The sequence below is a fragment of the Choloepus didactylus genome, chromosome 2 (genome assembly GCF_015220235.1).
Source record: "Choloepus didactylus isolate mChoDid1 chromosome 2, mChoDid1.pri, whole genome shotgun sequence".
NCBI classification, from domain to species: domain Eukaryota; kingdom Metazoa; phylum Chordata; class Mammalia; order Pilosa; family Megalonychidae; genus Choloepus; species Choloepus didactylus.
In genome coordinates, this window is record NC_051308.1 from 202558909 (window position 1) to 202571930 (window position 13022).

The 13022-nt window shown below is 38.6% G+C and overlaps 1 protein-coding gene across 2 annotated transcripts in view; it reads right to left on the reverse strand.

Annotated features, from left to right (window-relative positions):
• Positions 1-13022, reverse strand: part of LOC119527398 (nuclear autoantigenic sperm protein) — a 77468-nt gene that overhangs the window by 17243 nt on the left and 47203 nt on the right. For both annotated transcript variants that reach the window (XM_037827357.1, XM_037827358.1), the window contains exon 2: positions 10250-10300. In XM_037827357.1, coding sequence (XP_037683285.1) covers positions 10250-10300 — 51 coding nt within the window. The remainder of the gene's footprint in view (positions 1-10249; positions 10301-13022) is intronic.

Here is a 13022-nt window from a genome sequence, read left to right on the forward strand (position 1 = left end):
ATTAAAAAGTCATGTAATCAAGGACTGAGAATCAATATTGCTAGTTTGTATTACTTCATCAGACAATCCTAAATGAAACTGGCAGTTGTTTACTATGCATAAATAGTGGTGAAGAAAAAAAGACTACTAATACTGTTTGGAGACACTGGGCCAACAGGCTTACCCACCATTATTTTTGCACCATTAGTGCCAACGTCAATACAGTAAAAAATTCAGGAAACCCGTCTCATTATCATGAAAACAGTTTCGACCTCACAGAACCCTTGAACTTGAAAGGTCTTAGGGATCCTAAAGGTAAACAAATTATACTTTGATAACTGTGGAATAAGAGCCTGAACAGCCATCTGTGGTCTCTCAAAATACAGTACAGGGGTACAGATTTATGGTGGGGCCGTTAACAAGATTTCTTTCCTAACTGCTTATTTCACTGAAACAAAGTAAAATCATCAAGTAAGAGAACTAAGGGGGAGATGGTCTTGAATGTTTGAGAAGAAAATCTTGTGAAAAAGTTACCCAGCAGAGACTTGCCCTTATTGAAGCTCATTACTGCAAGGAAGAAGCTAAACTTGCATATAATTGTACCTAAGAGTCTCCCCAAGTACCTCTTTGTTGCTCACACATGGCCCTCTCTCTCTCTCTCTAACTAAGCCACCTCAGCAGATGAACTCACTGCCCTCCCCTCTACGTGGGACCTGACTCCCAGGGGTGTAAATCTCCCTGGCAATGCAGGATGTGACTCCCAGGATCAATCTGGACCTAGCATCGTGGGACTGAGAATATATTCTTGACCAAAAGGACGGTGCAAAATGAAACAAAATAAAGTTTCAGTGGCTGAGAGATTCCAAATGGAGTCAAGAGGTCACTCTGGAGAGAGGGCGGGGCAAGATGGCAGACTGGTGAGCTGTATGTTTTAGTTACTCCTCCAGGAAAGTAGGTAGAAAGCCAGGAACTGCGTGGACTGGACACCACAGAGCAATATGACTTTGGGCATACTTCATACAACACTCATGAAAATGTGGAACTGCTGAGATCAGCGAAATCTGTAAGTTTTTGCGGCCATGGGACCCGCGCCCCTCCCTGCCAGGCTCAGTCCCGTGGGAGGAGGGGCTGTCAGCTCCGGGAAGGAGAAGGGAGAACTGCAGTGGCAGCCCTTATCGGAAACTCATTCTGCTGATCCAAACTCCAACCATAGATAGACGGAGACCAGACACCAGAGAAATTGAGAGCAGCCAGCCCAGCAGAGAGGAGACAGGCATAGAAAAAAAACAACACGAAATACTTCAAAATAAAAGCGTAGGATTTTTGGAGTCCTGCTGAACATAGAAGGGGGAAGGGCACAGCTCAGGCCCAAGCTCAGGCCCTGAGGCGCATATGCAAATCCCTAAGAAAAGCTGATCTCTCTGCCCTGTGGACCTTTCCTTAATGGCCCTGGTTGCTTTGTCTCTTAGCATTTCAATAACCCATTAGATCTCTGAGGAGGGCCCTTTTTTTTTTTTTTAATCCTTTTGTCTTTTTCTAAAACAATTACTCTAAGAAGCCCAATACAGAAAGCTTCAAAGACTTGCAATTTGGGCAGGTCAAGTCAAGAGCAGAACTAAGAGAGCTCTGAGACAAAAGGCAATAATCCAGTGGCTGAGAAAATTAACTAAACACCACAACTTCCCAAGAAAAGGGGGGTGTCCGCTCACAGCCATCACCCTGGTGGACAGGAAACACTCCTGCCCATCGCCAGCCCCATAGCCCAGAACTGCCCCAGACAACCCAGTGTGACGGAAGTGCTTCAAATAACAGGCACACACCACAAAACTGGGCATGGACATTAGCCTTCCCTGCAACCTCAGCTGACTGTCCCAGAGTTGGGAAGGTAGAGCAGTGTGAATTAACAAAGCCCCATTCAGCCATCATTTCAGCAGACTGGGAGCCTCCCTACACAGCCCAGCAGCCCAGAACTGCCCTGGGGGGACAGCACTCACCTGTGACATAGCACAGTCATCCCTCAACAGAGGACCCGGGGTGCACAGCCTGGAAGAGGGGCCCACTTGCAAGTCTCAGGAGCCATACGCCAATACCAAGGACTTGTGGGTCACTGGCAGAAACAAACTGTGGCAGGACTGAACTGAAGGATTAGACTATTGCAGCAGCTTTAAAACTCTAGGATCAGCAGGGAGATTTGATTGTTAGAGCCACCCCCCCCTCCCTGACTGCCCAGAAACACGCCCCATATACAGGGCAGGCAACACCAACTACACACGCAAGCTTGCTACACCATTTGGACCCCACAAGACTCACTCCCCCACTCACCAAAAAGGCTAAGCAGGGGAGAACTGGCTTGTGGAAAACAGGTGGCTCGTGGACGCCACCTGATAGTTAGTTAGAGAAAGTGTACTCCACGAAGCTGTAGATCTGATAAATTAGAGATAAGGACTTCAATTGGTCTACAAATCCTAAAAGAACCCTATCAAGTTCAGCAAATGCCACGAGGCCAAAAACAACAGAAAATTGTAAAGCATATGAAAAAACCAGACGATATGGATACCCCAAGCCCAAGCACCCAAATCAAAAGACCAGAAGAGACACAGCACCTAGAGCAGCTACTCAAAGAACTAAAGATGAACAATGAGACCATAGTATGGGAGACAAAGGAAATCAAGAAGACCCTAGAAGAGCATAAAGAAGACATTGCAAGACTAAATAAAAAAATGGATGATCTTATGGAAATTAAAGAAACTGTTGACCAAATTAAAAAGATTCTGGACACTCATAGTACAAGACTAGAGGAAGTTGAACAACGAATCAGTGACCTCGAAGATGACACAAGGGAAAATGAAAGCATAAAAGAAAGAATGGGGAAAAAATTGAAAAAATCGAAATGGACCTCAGGGATATGATAGATAATATGAAACGTCCAAATATAAGACTCATTGGTGTCCCAGAAGGGGAAGAAAAGGGTAAAGGTCTAGGAAGAGTATTCAAAGAAATTGTTGCGGAAAACTTCCCAAATCTTCTAGACAACATAAATACACAAATCATAAATGCTCAGCGAACCCCAAATAGAATAAATCCAAATAAACCCACTCCGAGACATACACTGATCACACTGTCAAACACAGAAGAGAAGGAGCAAGTTCTGAAAGCAGCAAGAGAAAAGCAATTCACCACATACAAAGGAAACAGCATAAGACTAAGTAGTGACTACTCAGCAGCCACCATGGAGGCGAGAAGGCAGTGGCACGATATATTTAAAATTCTGAGTGAGAAAAATTTCCAGCCAAGAATACTTTATCCAGCAAAGCTCTCCTTCAAATTTGAGGGAGAGCTTAAATTTTTCACAGACAAACAGATGCTGAGAGAATTAGCTAACAAGAGACCTGCCGTACTGGAGATACTAAAGGGAGCCCTACAGACAGAGAAACAAAGAAAGGACACAGAGACTTGGAGAAAGGTTCAGTACTAAAGAGATTCGGTATGGGTACAATAAAGGATATTAATAGACAGGGGAAAAATATGACAAACATAAACCAAAGGATAAGATGGCTGATTCGAGAAATGCCTTCACGGTTATAACGTTGAATGTAAATGGATTAAACTCCCCAATTAAAAGATATAGATTCGCAGAATGGATCAAAAAAAATGAACCATCAATATGTTGCATACAAGAGACTCATCTTAGACACAGGGACACAAAGAAACTGAAAGTGAAAGGATGGAAAAAAATATTTCATGCAAGCTACAGCCAAGAGAAAGCAGGTGTAGCAATATTAATCTCAGATAAAATAGACTTCAAATGCAGGGATGTTTTGAGAGACAAAGAAGGCCACTACATACTAATAAAAGGGGCAATTCAGCAAGAAGAAATAACAATCGTAAATGTCTATGCACCCAATCAAGGTGCCACAAAATACATGAGAGAAACACTGGCAAAACTAAAGGAAGCAATTGATGTTTCCACAATAATTCTGGGAGACTTCAACACATCACTCTCTCCTATAGATAGATCAACCAGACAGAAGACCAATAAGGAAACTGAAAACCTAAACACTCTGATAAATGCATTAGATTTAACAGACATATACAGGACATTACATCCCAAATCACCAGGATACACATACTTTTCTAGTGCTCATGGAACTTTCTCCAGAATAGATCATATGCTGGGACATAAAACAAGCCTCAATAAATTTAAAAAGATTGAAATTATTCAAAGCACATTCTCTGACCACAATGGAATACAATTAGAAGTCAATAACCATCAGAGACTTAGAAAATTCACAAATACCTGGAGGTTAAACAACACACTCCTAAACAATCAGTGGGTTAAAGAAGAAATAGCAAGAGAAATTCCTAAATATATAGAGACGAATGAAAATGAGAACACAACATACCAAAAACTATGGGATGCAGCAAAAGCAGTGCTAAGGGGGAAATTTATAGCACTAAACGCATATATTAAAAAGGAAGAAAGAGCCAAAATCAAAGAACTAATGGATCAACTGAAGAAGCTAGAAAATGAACAGCAAACCAATCCTAAACCAAGTACAAGAAAAGAAATAACAAGGATTAAAGCAGAAATAAATGACATAGAGAACAAAAAAACAATAGAGAGGATAAATATCACCAAAAGTTGGTTCTTTGAGAAGATCAACAAGATTGACAAGCCCCTAGCTAGACTGACAAAATCAAAAAGAGAGAAGACCCATATAAACAAAATAATGAATGAAAAAGGTGACATAACTGCAGATCCTGAAGAAATTTAAAAAATTATAAAAGGATACTATGAACAACTGTATGGCAACAAACTGGATAATGTAGAGGAAATGGACAATTTCCTGGAAACATATGAACAACCTAGACTGACCAGAGAAGAAATAGAAGACCTCAACCAACCCATCACAAGCAAAGAGATCCAATCAGTCATCAAAAATCTTCCCACAAATAAATGCCCAGGGCCAGATGGCTTCACAGGGGAATTCTACCAAACTTTCCAGAAAGAACTGACACCAATCTTACTCAAACTCTTTCAAAACATTGAAGAAAATGGAACACTACCTAACTCATTTTATGAAGCTAACATCAATCTAATACCAAAACCAGGCAAAGATGCTACAAAAAAGGAAAACTACCGGCCAATCTCCCTAATGAATATAGATGCAAAAATCCTCAACAAAATACTTGCAAATCGAATCCAAAGACACATTAAAAAAATCATACACCATGACCAAGTGGGGTTTATTCCAGGCATGCAAGGATGATTCAACATAAGAAAATCAATCAATGTATTACAACACATTAACAAGTCAAAAGGGAAAAATTAATTGATCATCTCTATAGATGCTGAAAAAGCATTTGACAAAATCCAACATCCGTTTTTGATAAAAACACTTCAAAAGGTAGGAATTGAAGGAAACTTCCTCAACATGATAAAGAGCATATATGAAAAACCCACAGCCAGCATAGTACTCAATGGTGAGAGACTGAAAGCCTTCCCTCTAAGACCAGGAACAAGACAAGGATGCCCGCTGTCACCACTGTTATTCAACATTGTGCTGGAAGTGCTAGCCAGGGCAATCCGGCATGACAAAGAAATAAAAGGCATCCAAATTGGAAAAGTAGAAGTAAAACTGTCATTGTTTGCAGATGATATGATCTTATATCTAGAAAACCCTGAGAAATCAACGATACAGCTACTAGAGCTAATAAATTTAGCAAAGTAGCGGGATACAAGGTTAATGCACATAAGTCAGTAATGTTTCTATATGCTAGAAATGAACAAACTGAAGAGACACTCAAGAAAAAGATACCATTTCCAATAGCAACTAAAAAAATCAAGTACCTAGGAATAAACTTAACCAAAGATGTAAAAGACCTATACAAAGAAAACTACATAACTCTACTAAAAGAAACAGAAGGGGACCTTAAAAGATGGAAAAATATTCCATGTTCATGGATAGGAAGGCTAAATGCATTAAGATGTCAATTCTACCCAAACTCATCTACAGATTCAATGCAATCCCAATCAAAATTCCAACAACCTACTTTGCAGACTTGGAAAAGCTAGTTATCAAATTTATTTGGAAAGGGAAGATGCCTCGAATTGCTAAAGACACTCTAAAAAAGAAAAACGAAGTGGGAGGACTTACACTCCCTGACTTTGAAGCTTATTATAAAGCCACAGTTGCCAAAACAGCATGGTACTGGCACAAAGATAGACATATAGATCAATGGAATCGAATTGAGAATTCAGAGATAGACCCTCAGATCTATGGCCGACTGATCTTTGATAAGGCCCCCAAAGTCACTGAACTGAGCCATAATGGTCTTTTCAACAAATGGGGCTGGGAGAGTTGGATATCCATATCCAAAAGAATGAAAGAGGACCCCTACCTCACCCCCTACACAAAAATTAACTCAAAATGGACCAAAGATCTCAATATAAAAGAAAGTACCATAAAACTCCTAGAAGATAATGTAGGAAAACATCTTCAAGACCTTGTATTAGGCGGCCACTTCCTAGACTTTACACCCAAAGCACAAGCAACGAAAGAGAAAATAGATAAATGGGAACTCCTCAAGCTTAGAAGTTTCTGCACCTCAAAGGAATTTCTCAAAAAGGTAAAGAGGCAGCCAACTCAATGGGAAAAAATTTTTGGAAACCATGTATCTGACAAAAGACTGATATCTTGCATATATAAAGAAATCCTACAACTCAATGACAATAGTACAGTCGGCCCAATTATAAAACGGGCAAAAGATATGAAAAGACAGTTCTCTGAAGAGGAAATACAAATGGCCAAGAAACACATGAAAAAATGTTCAGCTTCACTAGCTATTAGAGAGATGCAAATTAAGACCACAATGAGATACCATCTAACACCGGTTAGAATGGCTGCCATTAAACAAACAGGAAACTACAAATGCTGGAGGGGATGTGGAGAAATTGGAACTCTTATTCATTGTTGGTGGGACTGTATAATGGTTCAGCCGCTCTGGAAGTCAGTCTGACAGTTCCTTAGAAAACTAGATATAGAGTTACCATTCGATCCAGCGATTGCACTTCTCGGTATATACCCGGAAGATCGGAAAGCAGTGACACGAACAGATATCTGCACGCCAATGTTCATAGCAGCATTATTCACAATTGCCAAGAGATGGAAACAACCCAAATGTCCTTCAACAGATGAGTGGATAAATAAAATGTGGTATATACACACGATGGAATACTACGCGGCAGTAAGAAGGAACGATCTCGTGAAACATATGACAACATGGATGAACCTTGAAGACATAATGCTGAGCAAAATAAGCCAGGCACAAAAAGAGAAATATTATATGCTACCACTAATGTGAACTTTCAAAAATGTAAAACAAATGGTTTATAATGTAGAATGTAGGGGAACTAGCAATAGAGAGCAATTAAGGAAGGGGGAACAATAATCCAAGAAGAACAGATAAGCTATTTAACGTTCTGGGGATACCCAGGAATGACTATGGTCTGTTAATTTCTGATGGATATAGTAGGAGCAAGTTCACAGAAAGGTTGCTATATTATGTAACTTTCTTGGGGTAAAGTAGGAACATGTTGGAAGTTAAGCAGTTATCTTAGGTTAGTTGTCTTTTTCTTACTCCCTTGTTATGGTCTCTTTGAAATGTTCTTTTATTGTATGTTTGTTTTCTTTTTAACTTTTTTTCATACAGTTGATTTAAAAAAGAAGGGAAAGTTAAAAAAAAAAAAAAAAAAAGATGCAGTGCCCCCTTGAGGAGCCTGTGGAGAATGCAGGGGTATTCGCCTACCCCACCTCCATGGTTGCTAACATGACCACAGACATAGGGGACTGGTGGTTGGATGGGTTGAGCCCTCTACCACAGGTTTTACCCTTGGGAAGATGGTTGCTGCAAAGGAGAGTCTAGGCCTCCCTATGGTTGTGCCTAAGAGCCTCCTCCCGAATGCCTCTTTGTTGCTCAGATGTGGCCCTGTCTCTCTAGCTAAGCCAACTTGAAAGGTGAAATCACTGCCCTCCCCCCTACGTGGGATCAGACACCCAGGGGAGTGAATCTCCCTGGCAACGTGGAATATGACTCCCGGGGAGGAATGTAGACCTGGCATCGTGGGACGGAGAACATCTTCTTGACCAAAAGGGGGATGTGAAAGGAAATGAAATAAGCTTCAGTGGCAGAGAGATTCCAAAAGGAGCCGAGAGGTCACTCTGGTGGGCACTCTTATGCACACTTTAGACAACCCTTTTTAGCTTCTAAAGAATCGGGGTAGCTGGTGGTGGATACCTGAAACTATCAAACTACAACCCAGAACCCATGAATCTCGAAGACAGTTGTATAAAAATGTAGCTTATGAGGGGTGACAGTGGAATTGGGAAAGCCATAAGGACCACACTCCACTTTGTCTAGTTTATGGATGGATGAGTAGAAAAATAGGGGAAGGAAACAAACAGACAAAGGTACCCAGTGTTCTTTTTTACTTCAATTGCTCTTTTTCACTCTAATTATTATCCTTGCTATTTTTGTGTGTGTGCTAATGAAGGTGTCAGGGATTGATTTGGGTGATGAATGTACCACTATGTAATGGTACTGTAAACAATCGAAAGTACGATTTGTTTTGTATGACTGCGTGGTATGTGAATATATCTCAATAAAATGAAGATTTTAAAAAAAAAAAAAAAGAGGTCACTCTGGTGAACATTCTTATGCACTATATAGATAACACCTCTTAGGTTTTAATGTATTGGGGTAGCAAGAAGTAAATACCTGAAACTATCAAACTCCAACCCAGTAGTCTGGATTCTTGAACACAATTGTATAACAGTGTAGCTTACAGTGGGTGACAGTGTGATTGTGAAAACCTTGTGGCTCATACTCCCTTTATCCAGTGTATGGATGGATGAGTAGAAAAATGGGAACAAATCTGAATGAAAAACAGGGTAGGATGGGGGGATGATCTGGGTGTTCTTTTTTACTTTTATTTTTTATACTTACTCTGATTCTTTCTGGTGTAAGGAAAATGTTGAAAAATAGATTGGGGTGACGAATGCACAACTATATGATGGTACTGTGAACAGATGATTGTACACAATGGATGACTGTATGGTTTGTGAATATAGTTCAATAAAACTGAATTTAATTTAAAAAAAGAAAAAAAAAAGTTACCCGGCAGAACGGAAAAATGACTCCCAGGGAAATGTGGCCAGACTGCCAGCCAGTACTAAAACTTCATTTGAGGTTAATGGTTATGAATTTATAGTGTGATATGTTTTTCCAATCATCTTTCATGTTCCTCTCAGAAGCAGAACATCACATGCCTCTCAATATCATAAACACAATATAGATACTTACATATCAGCACTATGTTTTGGGGGTCAGTTAGCCTAGCTACATTTATGAATTTGTGCTTTATATTCATTCCAGTAACTTAAAATACTATAGTATATCCCAAGAGTAACCCTCTAAAACAGGTAATGTGAATGTATGTTTAGAACCAATTCTGAGCAGTACTCATTCCTTCCCAAAACCAGATTTATTCACAAATCATTAGTTATTCTTTATATAAGACACATTTTAAATGGCCAAAATGACAAGGGGATTTAAGACCGCAACATGAAAAACATCAACAAAAAACAAAACAAAATTTAAAAAACACCTAAGAAGTCTTATAAAACAGATGCAAGATATATTCTGCAGAAGGATTAAACAGAATCTGGAACAGGGATTCTCAACCCAAAGGAGCTAAGAAATCATCAGGAAGCTTTTCCAAAACACAAAAACCTGAATCCTACCTCAAGCTTAACAAATAGGGATGTAACCGTGTAACCTAAGCATTACTTTTGGATAAGCTTTCTAGTTAATTATTATGCTAACCTCTGATTACGAACCACATAGTCACATAAAATGGAAAAGTTATGTGGAAGTAGATGGGGGGCTCAATGCAAAATTTGGAAGTTTAACCAGAATAACCAGAAAATTGAAATGGCAATCTGAAAAAACAGCAATTCAAATCAGCATAAGTATTCAAGGAAACAGCATTTGTTAAGTATGGAATGTACCGAGCAAGCAGAACTAGCTAACTTTCAATTCTAGTATTTTGATCATATGCAAAAACCTAAAGCGATCGTTATCAGATTCTACACTTTAAATTATAGACAAGCATATTAAAATCCAGTTGTTATTAAAAATATCAAAACGAATTGCCCTCAAGTTCATGTTCCAAATATGAAATCTAATTGTGTCACGTAATTAATCTTACCTCTCCACTTTATCTGCAGAGGTAGAAGGAGCAGGAGCATCTTCTTCAATTCTACAATGAAAAATTAAGAACAACAAAGTCAAAATGACAATTTTAAGCCTGGAAATTAAATAATTTAAGAAATATTCAGGGTGATGGAAAAGTTTTGGTAATGGACATTGGTGACAGTAGCCCAACATTGTGATGTAATTAACAGCAATGAATTATATATTTGAATGTGGCAAAAAGGGGAAGTCTTATGTTGTATATATTACTAGAATAAAAATTTTTAAAAAACCAACAATCGTAGGACTGCACACCACAAACAAGAGAATCCTAATTTTAAAAATGGACCATATATAGTTAATAGAACAGTTATAATGATATTTTTTATCAGTTATAACAAATGCACCACACTAATGCAAGATGTTAGTAGGAGGTAGGGAGGTATACGGAAACTCAGCATTTTCTGCAAACACAACTTCTCTAACTTAAAAAAAAAGAAAAAAAAAAGATTCAAACTGGAAGGGAAAAAAAATAGTCATAAAGAGCTACCATTTACTAACACCCAATATGAACCAAGTATTTAGATTTACGTGTATGTGCCAATTTGTATATATTGTGTCCCCAGAAAAAGCCATGTTCTTTGATGCAATCTTGTGGGGGCAGACTGATTAATCTTTATTAGGGTGTGACCTCTTGATTGAATGTTCCCATGGAGATTTCGCCCCACCCATTCAGTGTCCATCTTGATTAGTTTACTGGAGCCCTATAAGAGCTGAGACAGAAGGAGCTCGGTGCTGCAGCTGAGAAAGACATTCTGGAGACGGCCATTGAAAGTAGACTTTTGCTAGCCCAGAGTTTGCTGGGGAGAAACTAAGATAACACCCCCAGATGCTTAGGAGAAAGCCATTTTGAAACCAGAACCCTGGAGCAGACACATTAGCCATGTGCCTTCCCAGATGACAGAGGTTTTCCAGACTGACCCCATCAGCAGTTATTCAGTGAAAATGCCCTATTGTTGATACCTTAGTTTGGCCTTAGGACTGTAATTTTGTGACCAAATAAACCCCCTTTATAAAAGCCAATCCATTTCTGGTATTTTGCATAATGGCAGCATTAGCAAACTGGAACAGAATATTATCAAATTTAATCCTTACTTATTCAAGTATCTGTTAAGTGCCTATTTGCTAGGCACTAGGTATACTACAATGAACAAGACAGTCATAGCCTAGCTTTCTTAGTTTATGATCAGATGGAAGAGAATGAAGCATTTCTGCTATAATGCAATATATGCATTCCCCCAAAAATCTCACATTCTATAAAACTGCTAACTAAAAATAGGTTTGTTATACATATATATGTATATGTATATATATGTATATACATACATGTAGTTTTTTTTTAAAAGTAGAGGCAATGTTTCCCAGAACATTCATTTTTTTTTGAAAATCCTAATAATAAAGCTGTGTCTACTGGAAAGTTCTCAAAATAATGACCAACCTAGTAATGATGAGTACCCCTAGCACACTAGCTCTCAAAATTCCATTTCTCACTAAAAGGAACCAGGACTCCATTGAGAAATAACTGATTCCAAGTCTGGGGCAAGGAAAGTACAAGGTGAGTCTGGGACATCCATGCCAAAAACCAACAAAGCTATAATCTCCCAGATTACTTAAGGACTACCGATGGTCCTCTCACAAGGACTCAGGAGAAATTATAAAGCAAATGTGGTAAAATGTTAATAATTGGGGAATCTGAGGAAAAGTGTAGATAGAATTCTTTGTATTGTTTTTGCAATTTTTTATAAATTTGAAATATTTCATAATTTACAAAAATATTACAAACAAAAACACACATAAACCAACCTGAATAAAATCCCACAAGTCAAAAATGGGATAATTTGAGCATCAACTACATAGTCACTGCAAAGGATTGAACTGCTTCAGATATGTGTAAAATCCATAAGTTCTCAATGATACAAAATCCAAAAGAACTCATTAGTGACCTTTGGAGGATGCTTCAGAGACATTGCATTATTTTAAAAACTGGTAAATGAAGAGAAAGAATTTACCCTGCCTTTGCAAAACAATCTATACCATAGGTAGATTTCAAGACAGGGCTGACTTAAGATAGTACTTCAGGGATCCTACAGATTTACACCACGCAGTTGGTATTAATTAAAATCCTTGCCATTTTTACCTGTTCAGTCATCAGTTTGCACCTAAAATCCCAAAGGCAATATTCACAGAAGGATATAACATTTATAAATGCAACCCAAAGCACGTGAGGGCTTACATCTGGGACCAGTACCTCTTAAATGACAGTTGGAAATACTGTGAGCTGCGAAGAAGTGGAGAAAAAGAATGGTGAAATAGAAAAAGCCAACTTTACCACCAGGTAGTAACACTTCCGAAGCAATCAATTAAACTGGAGTACTTACAAGAAAGTTAGGAGAAAAGCATGACAGAACAGAAGGCATAAAAGGTAAAAGGAGTTTCCTACATAGACAATTACTGAAAACACTCGAAAGATTTAAAACACACACAAAAACAGAACTCTATCAGTCAATTATTTTCACACCTGGACTTTCTTCTTGTCTAGCTACATGAAATTTACAAACAGACATTAATATGTGCAAAGCAAACCAAAAAAGTGAACCACAAAAAACTAGCAAAACTAATACGGTATTTAGTTAAATTCAACAGATACTTTAGTGCCTACTATGTGCTAAGCACTGGATCCCAACAAAACAATCAAACCAGAGGAGACCATTTATTTAGAAACACAGAAA